Source organism: Patiria miniata, unplaced genomic scaffold (assembly GCF_015706575.1).
Source record: "Patiria miniata isolate m_02_andy unplaced genomic scaffold, ASM1570657v1 HiC_scaffold_30, whole genome shotgun sequence".
In the NCBI taxonomy this organism is placed as follows: Eukaryota; Metazoa; Echinodermata; class Asteroidea; order Valvatida; family Asterinidae; genus Patiria; species Patiria miniata.
Genome location: NW_024037070.1, coordinates 8,742,927 through 8,763,210, shown reverse-complemented (window position 1 = coordinate 8,763,210; position 20,284 = coordinate 8,742,927). Strand labels below are relative to the sequence as shown.

The 20,284-nt window shown below is 40.9% G+C and overlaps 2 protein-coding genes across 4 annotated transcripts; one reads left to right on the top strand and one right to left on the bottom strand.

Moving 5' to 3' along the window:
• Positions 1-744: 744 nt before the first annotated feature.
• Positions 745-10,048, bottom strand: LOC119739119 (deleted in malignant brain tumors 1 protein-like). Its single transcript, XM_038213947.1, has 12 exons — positions 9,985-10,048; positions 7,929-8,252; positions 7,263-7,580; positions 6,838-7,152; positions 6,368-6,688; positions 5,598-5,918; positions 4,754-5,077; positions 3,878-4,204; positions 2,763-2,936; positions 2,356-2,523; positions 1,865-1,959; positions 745-813 (listed from the first exon to the last, which is right to left on the bottom strand). The coding sequence occupies exons 1-12, from the start codon at positions 10,046-10,048 to the stop codon at positions 745-747; spliced, it is 2,820 nt and encodes a 939-aa protein (XP_038069875.1).
• A 964-nt stretch (positions 10,049-11,012) lies between these two features.
• LOC119739183 (sorting nexin-16-like) lies at positions 11,013-19,258 on the top strand. Of its 3 annotated transcripts, none has more exons than XM_038214015.1 (8): positions 11,013-11,288; positions 12,041-12,492; positions 12,778-12,864; positions 14,026-14,174; positions 14,968-15,037; positions 15,380-15,510; positions 15,831-15,971; positions 16,488-19,258. In XM_038214015.1, the coding sequence occupies exons 1-8, from the start codon at positions 11,270-11,272 to the stop codon at positions 16,633-16,635; spliced, it is 1,197 nt and encodes a 398-aa protein (XP_038069943.1). In that variant the 5' UTR covers positions 11,013-11,269; the 3' UTR covers positions 16,636-19,258. The 3 variants fall into 3 exon arrangements, with proteins under 3 accessions (XP_038069943.1, XP_038069942.1, XP_038069944.1); XM_038214014.1 differs by having other exon boundaries at positions 15,828-15,971; XM_038214016.1 differs by having other exon boundaries at positions 12,037-12,492; positions 15,828-15,971.
• Positions 19,259-20,284: the final 1,026 nt, after the last annotated feature.

Below are 20,284 nucleotides of genomic sequence, written 5' to 3'. Positions count from 1 at the left end.
CCCGGAATGTTGGGTATGAGAGCCTCAATAAAAGTACATTGTGTTACCCTCTACATAAAACACATTCCAAATTCCAACTTCCAATGTACTAGATTCAGGCCACATAAAATAAATGTTGTTTCTACAACTCTAATGTACTAGATTCAGGCCACATAAAAATAAACTTGTTTCTACAACCAATAAAGAGTAAATTCGTTTTATTAAAATAAAGTCACTCTGTGACAGTGGGTCTTTTATCAATTTCCTATATATAAAAAACTGTCTTTAGCATTATACAGTCAACCAACTTTAATAGTAAATGCTTTCCTAATTATTGAAACATTTCCAATTTGTTAGCGATATTCAAGAGTACAACAATTGGGGCGACTCAGTGGTTAAAACTACTGACCCTTCAATGGATAGGTTTAGAATCCTAAGGTGGCGATTACATGTACATACTTACAAGAATGGTTTTATAATGAATGCCAGTAATGGATTTTGTTGACCAGTACGTTTCCGCCAGCAGTAAGGGTTTTGAGGGGTTTTGTGGGGTTTCTCTGGCCAACACTCTATTGTTTCAGAAGAGTTAAAACTCCTTTACTTGGGTGAGAATAAGCCTCTGTACTGGGAGAAATATTATCGCTCGGTAAAATCTGGACTTTTCCAGATCGGCTTAGCCTCGTGAAATGAAAAAGTCCAAACTTTACCTAGTGCGATAATATTCCTCCCATTTCACTCTGAGCCACTCAATATTGGTATACTGGTCTATTGATGGCAGTATTCCTCTTGGATCAATGTCGCATGATCACAGTGTCTGGCTGACCGTCGTCTCATCTGTGGAGGCAGAAAATACAAAGAAATTCATTTTTCATCCCCGCTCACCAATGTTTTTATGGTGTGTTGTGAATTGAACAGCTTGGGATGCAAGAACACGAAGTTGGCTCATAATTAGCCTTTATCAGGCGTGCGTGTCTACTGTCTACCTGACGCGTGGCTAGTCTTTTTTTTACGTGCCAGCATCCGGGTTGCGTCACGTGTCCGGGTAAAGCGCGTGGGACTTGACTAAAGGCTAGCTCATAATTCGACCGATAAACATTAACTGTGGTTGAAAATACGCAAGGAAAAAATAGCTTGGAAAGAAAAGTTTAACTTTGAAACATTTTCTCCTGAAGGGTAAGTCATTATCCTCAAAAGAGTGCACCAGTAGAAAAGAATAGTGCGGAATTTGGATCTTTGAAAGAGTGAAGTTGCAACCTTTTAGAGTGGTTTTCACTTTGGCCCATTACACTGTATAGTGTGGGGGGGGGGGGGGAACGCTCCAAAAGACGGACACCTAAATTCCTCTCTCGAGAGCTACACGTTGGTGTCCTGCGGACGACTGTGTACCTTTCATCTAAATCATCAACCCGCCATGGTGTCCAGTTTTATTTCCATTCATAAGTCCTCAATTTTACTTTGATTAACCTTCAAAAAGGAATTCGACTAAAGCACCGCTAATGACAAGTAGTGACGGCCAAAGATTTCCAATAGGCCATATTCCTGAGCGACAGAGGGCGCTATATAACAAACAAACAAACAAACCATTTTCATGGGTACTGGACGCCATTTTATATGTTACTTTATAAATAAACAAGATTACAACGGTCGATCTGTATTTGTAGATTGAAGTAAAGCAATTGAATTGCTTCAATCATATATGCTGCAATAAAGGTGATATGTTTCTACCGGTGAAAATTTGCTCAGCAAAATGTGGCCTCTTGAAACAACACATTAACGTGAGTCTGAAACAATTTTTGGGCTCTGTCTGCCTTTCTCTCAAAATAATGGTTGGAAAGATCGTTAAATGTAGACCTGTAAGGACTATGTTAAGTCGTAGCGTACTTACCCGTCGCACATAGATGACAACTGCAAGTGATGCAAGGCCCATGACTGACACCAACGAAACAACAATGATTATGATGTTTTGCGTAGAAAGCCCGGCTTCAAGTAGAAGGAGAAAAAAGGAAACATGATTAGTGAGGGATCCCTGAGGTTAAGCCCAGTGTGGTGTGATAACATTTGGTCCATATGAACGTCCAAGCACAATACAACAACATCTAAGTTGAAAAAAATTGAGCATTACTTATTAACAGCACAGTGTATGTGTGAGAGTGCGAGTTAATCATTAAAGGGAACTATCGTTCGAAATGTGGCCCTTTTGGGCTCTACCTTTCTCACAAAATAATGGTTTGAAAGATCGTTAAAAGTAGAAAATATATGTTCACACTACTTAAAAACTTTAACAGACCAATTAGAATACAGAGAAGGTCGTTGCCTGATGACCTCTTCCACGTGAATGAGGCTGATGTCTTTGGTCTATTCCAGTGGCATACTTACATCCGGGTACGTCTGGTGTTTCTTTGCATCTGGCTCCAACGTCATCTTGATGTGTACAAGAGAAACGTACCATAGACGTGTCGTACCCACAATATTCCAACCTCGACTCAGACCCGAAGCATACAACACTGTCAATCAAGATGGCGCCAGTTCCCACGTTGGTGTAAACTGAAATCAGAGAAGGAAAGGAGAATGTGTCATCGTAAAGATTTCAGCTCACCGTAAAAACAGCTCTTTTTTAATGCATATTTGCACTGAGCAAAGAAGGTAGGAATTAACATTCCTCTTGAAACAGGACAGATCTTAGGTCGACGTCGATTAAAACAACAAAAAGTTATAAGAAAGTCTCTGGACACTCGTCAAACGTCAATTCAAGTTTAACAAGGCGGGTTTTGTCCATCACTTACCCTTTCCAGAGGATAGGGCATTTCCATAACCCAGTTGTCTGCAAACGACATTAGCCGCGTTGTTATTCCAATCCGAATCAGTATCACAAACTGTGCCCCATCGACCGTTGAGATGTATCTCCACGCGCCCTTCGTACTGTGTAGCCCCATCTACAAGTCGCACGGATCCTTCTTCTGTATACGAGTAAAGGTAAAACAAACTAAAAGCTGAGTTTTGTCATTATAACGGCCGGGGTGATTGGGCAAGGGTACTTTAACCGTGTCTAGGCCCCTGAGTGTTCTTGTCGAATTTAATATACATTTGCTTTTGCTGTAATTTCCAGAAAGGGATGGTTTCGGGGTTATTATGTTATGACAAATGTTGATACACTAGTAAAGTGGCGCACCCATGATAAGGCTGGGGGCGCTCACAATTTTTTTTCAATCTTTTTTAGAAGTTAGATTTTTTCTCAAAAATGCTGCCGCAGATTTTTTTTTTTTGGGGGGGACGACTATTTTGACGTTAGTTGCGCCATTTGCCCCTATTATACTACTCGAAAATAAGCCACATACGCATCACCACGGTTAAACTGTGGGACTAAAAAAAAAAGGGGGATTCCTTGGGTGTGGCACTGGATACACTGACCTTCTCTGGGAAAAAAAGTGATGTTATTGTAGTCTGGTTCCCTGATCGACCCTACTTCAGACAAAACGGAGCAGTTTATAGATTGTCAGGTCAGGGAACCAGACTGAAAGCCTTGCACCTATTCACGTATGTAGGATTCAAACAACATGTTGACTAACTAAATTTGGTAAATTGAGGGCAGTATTTCCAAAAAAAAGTCGGGTTTTGACCATCGTTTGAAATCGATACAAATTTTTAAAAAAATCACTTTTCTTGAAAATGACAGCACACCATTTGGTGCCATGCTTTCACAGGATGTTTTAGACTATAATTAACTAACAACCGGTATTTCATAATAGTTTCATACTTTTGCTTTTTGATGTTTGCAAAAATATTTATGTACACTGCCTTTAACAAAAATAAATGCTTTCTAACTGACAATATGACTGCGCACTGTTGGCTGATGAAGATGCACCTCAGGAGGGGGGGGGGGGTTGACTAATAGACATACCTGCTGGTTTGTCCTCACCGCAGATGACCCCAGCATTGTCACTGGGAGTGCAGGTACTTGTATCATGTCCCTTATTGCAGTCTTCTAATCTGTCCTCCGCCCCCGAGCAATCCATCTTCGTCCAAAGTGTCTTCCCGCTGCCCCGGCCAAAATACGCCGATCCCGGGGCTGAGATGGCCTTAGAGAAGCCAAGCTGCCAACACACAACCGTAGCATCGTTGATGTCCCATTGGTCATCGCAGACTGTTTCCCAAAAACCGCCTAGGTACACTTCCACCCGGCCTTCCATAGCGCTGCTACCATTCACTACACGTACGTCATATAGCTCTAAAATATCAAAACACGTTGGAGATCGTCACTATCATCACTGAGATGTGCACAGTTAACATGGTAAGGGCATGGTCTCGAATTGTTGGCTGATATTTGACCGCCTCCCAACACGAAGCGGAGGAAGGTTCAGTCAAAATCAACCAACACCGAGGGACCATGCAGTATAATTTCACACTACTTACTTGAAATATATCATGCATTGCTTGTTTTTATTATACCTCGTCATCCGTCAATTATCAATGTTCGACAAAGTTCCGTTGGAAATCCCTCCCATGAATGCGTGTATATGCACTAATTCGCCTGTCGTGAGGGCTACAGTCTTGCAACTGACGGGCGGTTACAACCGTTACATATCTTGGTACTAATTCCTTACACTTCCAGGGGGTAGCTGTTGAAGCGCTGGAACATTGACCAATGAAAGAAGCGCTATTGGCTCATGTTTCAGGTGTGGAAATATCCCCTATCGGTCTCAACGCCCCATCCCTAATAAAACAAAATACATAATGCACCACGGACACTTCCACCAAATTGCGGAGCAATTTTTACCTAACGAAGTACACTTTGCACCAGAATCTTCAGCGTGGTTGCAGTTGTTAGTTGTCTCTGATGGGCAGTCACGTAAGTTGTTCTCTATGCCTGTACAGTTAACATTGTGAAGAACAATTTCCCCGCTGCCCTGACCAAAAAACGCCGATCCAGGGGCCGAGGATGCTTTGACGTAACCCAATTGCCGGCAAATCACCGAAGCATCGTTGATATCCCACCCATCATCGCAGATTGTGCCCCACACACCGTTCACGTACACCTCCACAGTACCCTGTGGAACGCTGTCATCAGGCACCAGATTGCTGAGAGAAACATCATATTCCTCTACAGAAATAAACGAGGAGACAGACAGACACTAAGTTCGGCGCCATCTTATATCGACTTTGCTCGGTTAAAAAAAACAAAATCGAGTAAATGAAAAGTCAATCACGAGTCAATCACAAGCAATTCCTAAGACTTGTGATAACTTGTGATTGACCTTTGATGACTTGTGGTTGATTTTGGATGACTTGTGACTGAATTAATTGCAACTAAGTTTTGAATGACTTGTGGCTGACTTAAGTAACGGGGTGAGTATTACGACATTAAATTTCCATATAGTTTTGCTTGCGATTCGACCTTTGATGACTGGTGATGGCAATGTGATTGACTTGTGATGGTGTGTGATTCACTTATGATGACTTGCGATTTGCTTGCAACTGACTGGTGATTGAATTGTGATGACTTGTGACCATGAGACTGTGATTCGACTTATGGTGGCTTGTGATTGACATGTGATGACTTGATATTGACTTGTGGTGCTGAGTTATGAGGGAGGACGTCTAAGGTTGAATTGGTTGCATACCAGTAGGATCGTTACTACAGACGACACTTGCGTCTTGCCAGTGTTTGCAGGTGGTGTTCCTCTGTTTTGGGCAGTACTGCAAGCTACTCTCCGTACCTTTGCAGGCAACCTTATCTAGAACAACATCCCCGCTGCCCTGACCGAAATATGCCGACCAGGGTGCTGCAGTAACACTCTGAAAGCCTAACTGCCGACACACCACTTCGCCATTATTCATCCCCCATTGATTATCACAGACCGTTCCCCAACTACCATTCACATAAACTTCCACGCGGCCTTCCATAGTGTTGCTTCCATCGATGAGTCTTATGTCATATTCGTCTGAGGAAAAAAAGACAAGAAGTTAAGATACATCAGAAATTACCTGTGGAGCCAAACGAAGTGACTGCAATTAAAAATGGTACTGAATGTGAAACAATCTGATACACTTACGAAAAAATCAGCTGGTTAATATCAAAACACTATTTGGCAGGCAAGGCATTATGTAAATATGTGTCCGATTAATGTACAATGGTGCGTGAATGTGAACCCTGATGAGGATCATATTGTTTGTGTTCTTGGGCAAGACACTTTACTTCACTTTCCTCTCTCTCCACCCAGGAGTACAAATGGGTGTGGGTGGAAACCAGATTGCGCTGATCTCGAGCTGCTGCTGCAGATAACTGGCATCATGGTCTGACAAACAAGGGATAACAATAAACTGAAGTGCTTCAGACTTTGACAGAAATGAAGCACCAGAGTTCCATCCCTCTAAGAAACCTGGATCGTACCTGGTTGACTGCAAACAACCCCAGCATCTCTATAGTGGAGACAGACAGGAGCGTCGCTTTCCTGGCCTTTGCAGAGACCCAACTGCTTTTCTGTCCCCTTGCAGTCAACATTGCCAAGAACTATGTCCCCGCTGCCCTGGCCAAAGAACGCCGATCCAGGGGCTGAGGTTGCCTTGCCGTAACCTAGCTGCCAACATGCCACGGTAGCATCTGTCATGTCCCATCCATCATCGCAGACTGTTCCCCAAGCATCGTTTAAATACATCTCCACCCGGCCCTCCATATGACTACTGCCGTTCCTCAACCGTAAGTCAAATTTCTCTAAAAGAAATTGAACAAAGTATAAAGCCAAGCAGTGTTATCAGCATGTGACTGATTAATTTAGCAATGTGCTAAGCACTAAGCTTTCTGCTATAAATTAGGCAGGTAAATGGATTTGGTCTTAATTAAGAAGTCCCTTTTTTACCTACCTGGGAGTGCACAGGTAACCCAAGCGGTAGTGGATTGGGTACAGCTGACGTTGGAGTTCCGTGGACATTCCAGTAAGCTACTCTCTAGCCCTGCACATGAGACGCCATCTAATGCTACATCTTCGTTGCCTTGACCAGCATATGCTGATACAGCCTTACCGTAGCCCAACTGCGAACAGACAACCGTAGCATCGTTGATATCCCAGCCACTTCCGCAGACTGTTCCCCAAGTCTCGTTTACGTACACCTCCACGCGCCCCTGAAGGTTATCGGTACCATTCACGAGACGAATCTGGCCTTCGAAATTTCGTATACCTATTAAAATGAGAAAAAGGAACATAATTTTGCATTTTTTTGGCGCATCCGTTTACAGCTTTTTCATGGAGATTCGGTTTTGTTCGAGGACGTGCAGAATGGTCTCTTACCAGGTTTGCCAGTACAGATAACGCCAGCATCCTCCGAGTGGCTGCAGTCTTTATTCATATCTAGCGGGCAGCCGTACAGATGTGTCTCCGTCCCTGTGCAGGCAACATCATCAAAAACAATGTCGCCGCTTCCTTGGCCAAAGTGAGCGTTAGACTCAGCTGCTGAGGCCATGCCGTATCCCAGTTGTTGGCATACCACTGTAGCGTCTTGGATGTCCCATCCATGGTCACAGATTGTCCCCCAAGATTCGTCTACATACACCTCCACCCTACCCGATACGCCAGTGCTACCATTAACGAGACGCAAGTCATATTGACCTGAGGAGGTAGTTGACAGAGAAGGAAATAATGATTTCGATTATGCAAACAGAACGCTTAATACTTTTACAGATGTATAACATCGATGGCTTTGCGAGTACGAGTATTCACGATAGTTCCGCTTGACCAAGTTAACTAAATTTGGAGGACTCTTTATTTTTTTCTGGTAGGATGAAAGAGTGGAACAAGTTCTGCAAAAGCTGTGGAAATGTAATTCAAAATTGTGCCAGTATAATGAAACATTTGTTCGGGAACTGATTAGCTCTTATTTTTTCTTTAATTTTTGTTTAAAATAAAATTGAAATTGTAATTAAAAACATATTATGTGAGGGGAATAGATCAACATACTCGGCAGTTTGGGTCCCTGGCAGACGACGCCAGCATCTTGGGAGTGATTGCAAGATGACACATTGTTGAACGTCACCGAGCAGCCAGACAAGTTGCTTTCTAACCCCGTACAGTCCACGTCCAATATCCGCCCTTTGCCCTCGCCAAAATACGCCCCACCTGGGGCTGACGCAGCCATGCCGAAGCCCAACTGTTGGCAGACTACGATTGCATCGTTCATATCCCAATCGTTACCGCAGACGGTTGCCCAAGAACCGTTCATGTACACCTCCACCCGGCCCCTAGTAATAAGGTGTCCTTGCACAAGACGTACATCATAGTCCTCTACAAGAAAATATTGAAACAAAGTTTAATGCATACCAAAACAAATTAATGCAATCCGCATGTGTTCCCTTGATATTAGTTTGACTGCGATTATAGGGTGAGTAAATAGTTATAATTTTTGAATCACTTTCGTGTTATAGTTGTATTTATTTGGGCTGATCAGGTACACTGTAGTTATTTTGGTATTTTAAAGTTAAATTGTGTACCTCATGAGGTCAATTTCCAGGCGTTTTATTGAACAATTTTATTTCTAAAATTTCTATTGTATTATGTTGCCCCTCGAGGACGAGCAGAGGTAGACAGGGATTTTTCCACCTGTAAAATTGAATGGAGTGGGGGGGGGGGGGGGTGGGGGTGGGGGGGGGGTGGCTGGGCACTATTTCCTATGGCGGCGCTGTTCAACCCGACAATCTGAGGCACTATAGGACAATAGGTGGCGCATTTTGTGGTCGTGAAAAAAGTGCACTAGCCTATCACCTAGATGGTATGCCACTGCAGGCTACCTAATGTTTTTCGGTCGCTTATCAGAAACCAAACATTGAATACCCATTTATATCTTTCACTTGACTCTGATACTTTTAGACCATAGTTTGCAATTTGCGTCAATGCATGACTGTATCAACATGCTATCTTTATAACAGAGATATTGAGATCTTGGTCCAAAGGCAAAATCTTTATATTTTCAGTTTTGGTTTTGTGTTTTCGTTTTGCTTCAAATCCTAATGAGAATCGCGTTGACGTCAACATATGTCACTGCGCAAATGCTGATTAGATTTTGCAGATTGAAATTCAGAAAAGAAAGGCAAAGAATATTTTCCTTGCGTAAGGTGGAAATACCAACGTTAAAGTTGACTTATAGATACCCTCCAGAGGCAAAAAAATTCCGCATTATGTTGTCCCAGTTTCTCAGATGAAATCACACCATATTGCTGCAGGGAGACAAGTTGTCCACCAGCAATTCTACTGTGCAAACCAGTAAATCGACTCCCTGATAATTATGCGCACTAACACAAATTATTTAAAAATACTCATAACTCTACACAAAGTGTTTGAGACACCCATCAAATTACAGTTTTTTCATCATCTTTCATTTTCTGTTCAAGGTTTGAGTGGTAATCCGATTACTTTTGAGAGAAACTTTTATCCAGAGATGATCACCCCTAACTAGTCCTGTGGCCCATCGCCATTTTGAAAAATGATGGCAACGCCCCATTGCAAAATAGAGCACGGAATCTTATGGCACCAATTCCGAATTTCACATAGAAATACATGCTCGCAATCCAGTGCACGGCCTCCACCCGGCCTATTTTTGACAATCCTTCAAGTTATCATGGCCCACAAAATGTCTAATAGCAAACAAAATTTAATTGCCAGTGAAGGCACGCGTAGGCAATTTTGGGCCTATTTACTTTTTGGTCTGCATCCTTAGCCATGATCTATGATATTTGAGCAGATGATGTTGCTGATTATGCAAGACAACCGCTTCTTGACCTATAGATTTTGACCAATAAATCGGCCCTTTCTATATTCCGCAGAATGTAGTTTCAGGTCACATCCTCTAAAACTTGTTTTTTCACACTGTCTTCTCTTTACTGGGGCCCCATGGGAGCCCAGTGGTTTCCACTGAAAGTGAAAGAGCTATACTCGGTTAAAAGTTAAAATAAGACTGAAATAAGAAAAATAACTACAGACTAGCCTGTGAATTGAACTGTTAGAAATCAATCATACTTACTAAGTCGGCCCCACGTTCCCACGATGAGCGTGATCAAAACGGCCATCAACATCAGTATCTTCATTTTTTTTCTCAAAATGCCGACCTCTACTTTATCTAGAAACGGCAGCAAAATCCCCTTCCACCCGAGTTCTTTAAGCTTTTCTCGTAGACTAAAAGTTTGTTGCGACAAATAAAGGACAATTTTCCATAGGTGGAGCTTTTGTCGTGATTGACCTTATGAAGCCTGATCGTGGCAAACAGACCAAAGTTCAAGTATTAACACAATGTCCATGACGCACACACGTCATTTATTTTTTTTAATTACACGTATTTTGTATTTTGGTCAGAATACCAAATCATTTTCCACCGGTATGGATCGATATTAATTGAAATATTAAAGGGGGGAAATGATTGCATGTACAACCAAATGACATGTTTTCAGTAGTTTAATCTTTAGGTTATTTAATCAGCAAATTTTGACGTGGCATTTGGCAAATCCTGCCAGTTATATTGGAAATGTTTAAATTAGTTACACTGATTTCCTTTATCCAAGGGTTTGGATCGCGTTCGGAGGCAGAGGGGTTGAAGGCGCCCCCTGCCGTTTTTGCCTTCACACACTCACCCCGATCGGTATGCTCAAATGCCCATGGGCGCGGCCTCCTGATCCTCTTGGTAAACTTCGGGAGCAGATCTGCCGCCGGAAAATGACGGCTGGATCGACTCGAAAACGTCTGTGCTCCGCGGAGAATCTTTGAAACCTTTATTTAGTGCATGCTTTTTTTTCTTTACACTGCATGCAGCTATATTATACTTCACTGACAGAAAATCTATTTCAGGCAGTAAACATCCCACAAATAATGTGGTCATATTGGATGCATATGTATTTTTAAGTAAAGAAAATATATGTACTGAGGGATATTTTCGATATTTTCCCAAAATACATGCACGATTCCGTATAATTGACAGCGTCGCGAAAGAAATCACACCTACGGTGTTCTGTTGGGGCCACCATACAAGTCCACCTTCAGACGATAGCGCCCTCTAGGTATCTGGGTTGACATGTGATTTTGTTGTTGTTTTACTTCCGTACCGTGCGTACAAAAAATATCAATAATCACATACCGTGCCGCTTAATAGATACAAAATTCATTGTTAGGACGTCCCGACCTTTGTATTAGTATCATCAGCATTACGACTACTTAATTTTGACTTTCGTCGGTCCTGAAGTGTCATTCATGTGTTGACCACCCCTTAAACAACGGTGGATTTGAGAAACATTTTGGCATGTTTGGCCGGTTATTTTATGCCAAGTCCTAGAAAAGGTTGGTGCTTATTTCCTTTGTTTACTTAGCTTTAGTTTTACTTTTACTTTAGCCCCATTCTGTAGCCAAGAACTAACAATTATGAATACATGCTCAACTTTTCGGAAAGATTCCCATATCTGGCCATCACTAAATTGTCCCTTCAGTGACCTATCGTCAGCCATCAGAAAGTGACAATATGTCATAAAAAGTCCAATTTAGCAGGGCAAATATTTAAGTAGGCCCTATTTACTGAGAAAACACTTAAAAATTTTCAGACCAGTCTCACTCTCATAGGGTTTGTGCACAGGGTGATAAGTGATGGCCAGATATGGGAATCTTTCCGTTAGTTTAATACGCCTCATTAACAACATGAACAACATTAATATTGATAATTAATAATCATAATATTATTATCTTGATGGACTTGGTACACACGGCTTATCTGCAAAATATCCCCCCAAAAAGGGGGGGGGGGGGATTTTGATGGAGTTGGGAAGGTTAGGGTTATGGAAAACTAAATATTTTTTCCATCAAAATTGTTCATTTTACACAAACACTGGTCACTGGATCAGATTTTCATGAAATTTAATAGTGTTGAAGCTGTGCATGCAAAAAAGTGTTTTGCAATATAGCATTGTGATGCTCCCACGCCCCTATAACTAGGTTTATATAAAGCATATTTCCAATTTCTGTTGTCTCAAATGTTTGGCTATTTCCTCCTCAGTGAAGTATATTTCTATGGATATATTCTTTTTGATACTTTCAGGTAGCCTGTGAAAGAATGGAAAGAGAAATAGATCACCAACGCATTGATGGTACTTCTGCAATGACAGATGTGGCAGTGGACGCATCGTCAGAAACACGTCCTCAAAAAACTGCAGCAGCCCTGGCAGCTCTGTCCATGTCAATGCCGTCGTCAGTTAACGATCCAGACGTCCAATCGTTACCCAGGGAAATTGTCGACGGCCAGCCGGAGGCCAGTACCTTGATGACATCTACCCCGAATTCCTCCTCCGCAGCACAGCGACCCAGGAATTTACCCGGTAGACTGGTTGCTGCGCCGGGTACCAGCGGCCAACACAGGAGCTCGGGTTACAGTGCCAGCAGTCTTGGCGTGGGTACGTGCGTGAATGTCGCTGTGGAGGATCCGGCCGGGGAAGAGATCACTCTCAGAGCACCGATTGTTGGCTATGAAGTCATGGAACAGAGAGCTAAATTCACGGTAGGTTGGATGCTGCGGAGCAGTTTGGTTGAAATGGGCGTGGGTTTTATGATTTGAATCAATATGAAATTCATGGAATGTGCACAGAAAATACTTTATTTTAAAGGACTAAGTACCGGAGGAATATACCATGTTTTCTAAAAAAAATCTTGGTTCTTTTTGCAAAAACATTTTAGACTGTTCTATCAGTTTATTTTCTGTTTTGACCAGTCAATCGAGCACTGGATGACAGATTGAAAATAATTTTTGTAAATTTTGAATTGGATGAATTCTTATTCTTTGAAGGTTTTCAAGATCCTTGTCCGAAAGTCAGAGCAGGACAGCTGGTTCTTATTCCGCAGGTATACAGATTTTGTGCGAGTCAACGCAAAGGTAAGACTCTTGTACTGTTTAAAGGCATGTGGGAACAAATGTTGGTATTTACCTGAAATGAAAAACACCTTGCAAAATAAAAAAAAAATAAAAAAATTGTACCTTGCTTGAAGTGACGAAAAGACTGGTATCGAATACCCTGTCACGTGGGTGGTCTGAAATGGCCGTTGAAACGCCGGCTAGCGATGTTTAAAACTGGTCTCAAGATGCTGCACTCGTGCCACATGTGCACAGTACGCGCCTTGCCGCCTACTACAACGGGGTGCTTGAGAAGCACTGTTATTATCTGTTTATATCTATGAGGAGAATGACATGTCGAGCAAACCACACGACTCGCACCACAGAATTGGCCTAAACATAGACAAAACATCATCTGAATGTTGCCCTTAAACTTATTTTGGAAAAAATGTTGCAATCTGATGCCACTTTTTTTCTTCATACATCATCTCAATGAAGGTCTGTCATTGCAAAAATGATGATAAGACATGAATATATGGGACAGAGAAACATTTCCAATTTTGTTGGAAAAATTTTCTAGTGTGGTGGAGCAGTTGTAAACATCTGAAATAAACCCGGCTAGGGGCCTGGTTGCCAATAATGGCCCTCGCCGTCTGGCCATTATCAGCAGCCCGGCCCCTACCCTGTTATAAACCAGACATTTAAAACTGCCCTGCCACACAATTATTCCCTTAACCCTAACTCCCTAGGCCTTTTTGCTAGGATGTAGCCTCAATCCTGCAAAATCCTCCAATTGGCCTCATGGAAAAATAGCATATAGCCTCAATCCTGCAAATTCCTCCGTTATTTCTTGAATTTGGTCCGTGGAGAGTTGACCACTGCCTGAATCCTGCAAAATCCTCCGGCTATGTCTGTCAATAGGCTGAGGCAGAGGCAGTGACATCCTGGAGCAGTGTGGAGGATGTCAAGTATAATCAAGGACTAAATTTATGCACGGCTGAGCATAAACAACACAAGGTCCGGCCCAAGACCTTGTCACAGTGCATACTCCGAAATCAGCAACGCACTTTTGCCATGTAACCTCAATCCTGCAAATTCCTCCAATTTGCAAAAAGGATTTTGGAGGATTCAGGGCGGTTAGGGTTAATACATTGTCAGAATTGTTTAAAGTAACAACCTTTCCCTTTGTTGATTCTTTTGCAGTTGCGACATATCTTCCCCATCTTCAGACTGGCCTTGCCACCCAAGAGGTGGTTTGGAAGCAACTTTGATCCCAACTTCCTGGAGGACCGGCAGCTGGGCCTGCAGGCTTTCATCGATAACATCATTGGTCACAAAGATATCGTACTTAGGTGAGTAGTAGTCATAGATGCTCTCATTGATAACATTATTGGTCACAAAGATTTCGTACTTAGGTGAGTAGTAGTCATAGATGCTCTCATTGATAACATCATTGGTCACAAAGATATCGTACTTAGGTGAGTAGTAGTCATAGATGCTTTCATCGATAGCATCATTGGTCACAAGATATTGTACTTAGTTGAGTAGTAGTCATAGATGCTTAGTCCACAAACTGTAGCCATTGTTGGGGGGCAAATTTAACACCACCTTCAAGGCCGGTTCAAACTTGATGTGAAAGCCAACGCAAGCGCAAATTTGTGATGTCACAGCAAATAGTCACACTGCAAATTCACAAAGTTGAACACATTTCAACTTTGGCGAATTTCGAGGCAGATGTTTCTGTGATGCATTTCCGTCCAAAAAAAAACAAAACAGAAATGGCCTTTATGTACAAATTTCTTTCATTTTAAGGGTGTTTTTGTACAGTGTAAAGCGCATTTTAATGAGCACACATAGTTAAGCCTATGTACATGTATAGACAATAAGAATAACCCTGCAATGGACCAAAAGTGCTCTTAAAAATAAAAATGTTAAATAAAATTTGCTAGGCTCAGATTTCAAATTACTTAGCTGTAAATGTTGCTCAATAGCCAATTTTAATAATCCATTCAGACTTATGTAAATGGGCCATCAATTAAGTTTGTATGCCATTATGCTGGTCAAATTATTGTAAAGTCATAGTAGTTTAAATAAACTTTGCTGTTTGAAATATATGTTTGAATATTTCTGATATTTCAACTCTAGTGGTCCAGTGAGGGAGTTTCTCTGTCTAGACGATCCGCCCGGCCCCTACGATAATCTAGAGGAAAGTAGGGTAAGTGCAAGTGAAACATGTCTGATTTTAACGATTCAAAAAAACAGAGAGGTGCCTTGAGAGGCACAAACCCTGCCTTGATGTGTTTTCATTTTGTAACTAGGCGTCAAGGTCTGTGGCAGTGTCTGTTTTATTCAGTTGGAGTTTTTATATAACAAGCTTCACAATGTATTTGTTTTTGTGTGTTATCAAAAATAACAACACTAGGCTATCATTAACTGCAGGTTATTATGCATTAGAAATCAATTATGAAGTGGCCTTCTTGAGACCTTATTGTAGACCCTTCTATAAATAAGTAACATTGAGAAGTAAATCGCATTTTTTGCCATGATACGTCCTTAGGCATTGTGTGAGTCGTTGGATGAGACTGTGTACAACCTCCGCCTGGAATTAGCCGAACGAGACCGTCAGATTGTTTCCCTGAGTGCCGAACTAGAAACTGCTCAAGAACACATCAGTCAACTGCAAAACAGGTACCGCAAAAATCAGTCTGGAAATAAACAAACAAAACCGAATTTTGCTTTGCAAAATTGTATATGAAATCACTCACTGCGACACTCATAGCATAAACAATTAGCAACTTTTGAAACTGCAGGCAGGGGAATCGCACAACACCAGCGCAGTGGTCAGATGAATGTGGGGTCCAGTCAATTTGGAAATTAATGGAAAATGTGCTGATTCAATTCTCCTTTTGATTTATTGGTTTATTTGTTGCTAGCATTGATTAAAATGCATCTTGAACCTTCAAATTAATTTATTTTTCTTGCAACGTTTTCGTTCATTTCTGTAGCAGTGGTGGTAAGAGTAAAACTGAGAACGTTCCGAACTCCTCCACCCCAGTCTCTGGTGAAAGCTCGACCATAGAGGGCGACCTTCATTCCCAAGCCGAGGCCGATCAGTCGATGTCATTTCCACAGTCAGAAATTCAGCATAGGTATGCCTACACAGGCAATCACAATTTGCCTGTTGCCTTTTTTTTAAACGAGGGGGGGGGGGGGGGTGTCAAACTGACACCTGTTTTATACTTTAGTACGACCGAAATAGATTTTGGTTTGAGACAGTTGAACACATTTTCCGTTAACTAGACCCCAACAGTTGCTCCTAATTGTTTCAGATATTGAACATTTCATGAACATAATTCAAATCTGCAGAATACTGTTGTTTGTTTGACTCTGAAATGAAGTCTAAAACAGGCTTGATCATCTTTTGTACCATTCTCATTATTTTATCGGGGGGGGGTGGTAATTTGATCTTTGTAATGAATTATGCTATTTCTCAAGATTGGGGCCTGCGGACCTCATATCTACTGACACGGCGTGGCTTTTTAGTGCCTGCTTACCTCCAGCTTCACTTTTGTCTCATTTCCTTTTAGAGTTGTGTTGAATCATCGACAAATTTTCGTGTGTTGGCCTTTTGCTCATATTAAACTTGATTTTCGTGGTTTTTATAGTCCAGAAACGTCGCTCAACAAGGGTTCAATTTCAGCCAACGACACAGAAAGCAAGGCTTCCCCGACACCAAGGAAGGGGACCGGTCACAAACAGGGTGGGACGAGACAGGACGACCAACAGACAAACAACATCATCAGTGTCACATAGTCGGCAACAAAGGGTCCTCCTGCACGAAGGGAATCGCCAGAGATTGACTGGAGGTAAGCAATGGTGCTGGGGTGGCTGGTAAACCATGGAAGCATCCCCACTAAAAACTGCAAGGTTGTTAAAAATCAGGGTTGGAAAACTTAAATATTCCTCCAAAATGCCCCTTTTTGGGGTGGGAAATAAGATCCGATAAACTTTTGGTTTTTTTAGTTCCAGCAGTGCTTAAAATATTCATGTAATGTTGTACATGAAAAGGGTGATTTTTTTTTTCATTTTGTGTGTTTGTTTTGTCTTTTGGTGCTGTTTTGTTTTGTGCAAGTGCAATTTGGTACGTGAGCAATCTATGTGATGTATCTGTGTTTTTCTAAAGTAAACACATTTCCAACATCGACCAGCAGTAAGATTTTGGTAATTACCATACAGGCCTCCTATGTATGTACGCCTCTCTGCATTTTCGGGATTAAATAAAACCGAAAGATTTATGATTTCTGTTGTCAAGTATTGTTAACATTTGAATATGTAAAACAGGGTCATATCAATCAGTTAAGGCCAAAAGGTCATCTGAGGTCAATGCCAGAGATATATTAGCGCTTTTCTTAAATTTGCGTTAAACCAAGCTTAAAAAAGTTTGGTCGTTTGAGAAAACTTGAAATTTGGATGTCATTTTGATATCAACATGCACTGCCAGTAATATCAGATAAAGATGATTTTTATTTAAATTAAAGCTCTTAACGTAAAAAAGTATCTGCTTTGCTTCCAATTCAGTGAAGCAGAAATTGAGCGAAGTAAACATTAAGTAAAGGATGCTTTCAACCAGTGCTGATCTCACAATCTTTTCCGCTTTAAAAAAAACCAAAATGTTTTATGTAACTTCAGTAGATCACAAAATTATTTTTGATATAGATTCATCTTTTCAGTCTTGAAAGTTCATCGACATAAGTCAAAAGTTCATTAAATATCTCGCATACCGCATGGCCCAAACTAATACAATTTTGGATTTGGGGTTTTCTAATCATTACGACCAAACTTTTCTAGCCAATTTAAGGAGAATCTGAGAGTAGCGATGATTGTCACAAATTACCCATCATGCACTCTTACCTACATGTATATATATTAAAAGGTTAACAATATCTGTGAATGCACAATAGCGTTTAATCAAAAAAGCACCTTCACAACAATGCAATGAAATATAACAATTTGTATAAAAGTATGTCTTAAAAGTGCCTGTAAAGTATCGAACAAGGATAAAAATGAATATCAACTTATATTTTGTGGTTCTTAAATTTTGCTATTACTTAAAAATGCAAACAGCTGTGTATATTTGAAAAATAACCTGTCTTGCCTTTTGATTTTTCAATTAATATATGTAATTTGAGTCACGTTTAACAAAGCAATGCTTACCTGTGAGTAGTACACTTTCTGGAACCACTATAGACGCCGTGCACAAACATAGAGGGCGCTCTTTGACCTCTTTTGAGAGCACCCATGGGAAGGACACACAATGTGTGCGCTCTTGTATGGCTTTACGTTCGAGGACAGACACACAAAAAGAGAACAAAAGATCCATTCAGTCCTCGAGCGTTGGGTTTTTTGTTTAAAATGGTCCTCGATCATACGGTTATGTGCTTAGTCTATGGGAGAGTGTTATATTACAGGGACAAAGGGGAACACAAAGCATTGTCCTCGAGCATATAGAAATTCACGACCGTGCGTACTGGTTCGTGTACTTGTGCCACACAGTATGTGCTTTTGTTGTGAAAAAAATGTGCACAACCCCATAGCGCTTTGGCATGAGCGTCAGGCGCCCTCTGCAATGCGTTTAAACATGAGGCCCTCCCAACTCTCCATTTATAAACATTGAGGGGGTACTTGTGCACGGAGCCTATAATGCCATTAACCAATTCGCGTCGGAGGACGTAATAACACTCACTGGCTGTATTGTGTGAAAACATCAAGATTGCCTCGACTCGCCTCCGCGTGATTCCTCGTGTCTTTTGTACACACGTACAAAGTCTGTGAAGGCGTGAAGTCTGTGGAGGCGGACCGTGTGTTGATCTTGAATTGGCCGTTGTGCACCGTTGTACAATTTACGCTCAAGTGCACACCACGGAGTATTGTAACATATGAGGTTTTGGCAAGAAATATCGTACAAACACAGTTGAAATGACTCTTGCGAATCAGCATCTGTGGCGTTTGGCTGTTTATCAGAAGTTGGCTAAAAAATTTCTCCTTTGGCGAAATTTTTGGCAAAAATAATCTCGGCGCGAAGTGGTCAAGGCAATCTGTTGTAGGGTATAATTTATGTGGTGTTATGTGTTTTTTGAGTACACTGTACATGTATTATAAACCAATTATCGAGCGATGGTTTATTGTGTAACATTGCAATAGATTTTAAATAATTAACAGTGAATATTTTTAGTGTTATAAATCCTGAGAATTTTCATGAGCCAAGAAAAGATCGAAGTTGGCGAGGGGGAAATACAGGGAAAATTTACATCACTTTTTCATGACTGCTTTCTTGTGGCTTCGGTTTGTTCTGCTGGAACACTTCAAGTTTCAGCCTTGGATTCCATCTCGGCAAACCAAGCAGATTTGGTGCTTATAAAAAAGGTATTTGTGCTTAATTTGTCTTATATCCTAAAAGGTTAAAATGCAAGGTTAACCCCTTACAATCAAAATTTCCAGGAAAAGTCAATTTTGCCCTATTTTGATAAAAATGTAAGCTTTACCCCTTAGGCCAAAAAAAAAAAAGTCTCCGGTTTCTGGTATGGAGCTTGCCCCAAAAGTGGTGCGGCGACGCGGCTTTTTTTTTTTTTTTTACCTGTTTTTTTTTTTTTTTGGCTTCAAATGTCGGCTGATGACTGCAAATGGTGCCCGACTAAACTAAGTGCAAATATATGGGAGTCCAGAGAGGCCACATAATTCTTATTCTCGATCATAACCCCTTCTAAAAACACGTTAAAATTGTGCAGCAGCAGAATTCCAGTCAAACCAGTGAGTTTGGCGGTTTTGAAACATCATCTTGTATTGAAAATAAAACTTTTTCATTTTGCCGACGCGCATGGCTACGGCGACGCGCGCGCATACCAGAAACCGGAGACTTTTTTTTTTTGGCCTTACAATTTAAATTTTCTAAGAAAATCCAATTTTGCCCAATTTAGATAAAAATGCAAGGTTAACCCCTTACAATTTAAATTTTCCAACAAAAGTCCAATTTTGCCCTATTTTGATGAAAATGCAAGGTTAACCCCTTACAATTTTAATTTTCCAAGAAAAGTCCAATTTTGCCCTATTTTGATGAAAATGCAAGGTTTACCCCTTACAATCCAAATTTTTCAGGAAAAGTCAAATTTTGCCCTATTTTGATGAAAATGCAAGGTTAACCCCTTACAATTAAAATTTCCAGGAAAATTCAATTTTGCCCTATTTTGATAAAAATGTAAGGTTTACCCCTAACAATTTAAATTTTCCAAGAAAAGTCAAATTTTGCCCTATTTTGATGAAAATGCAAGGTTAATCCCTTACAATTTAAATTTTCCAAGAAAAGTCAAATTTTGCCCTATTTTGATGAAAATGCAAGGTTTACCCCTTACAATCAAAATTTCCAAGAAAAGTCAAATTTTGCCCTATTTTGATGAAAATGCAAGGT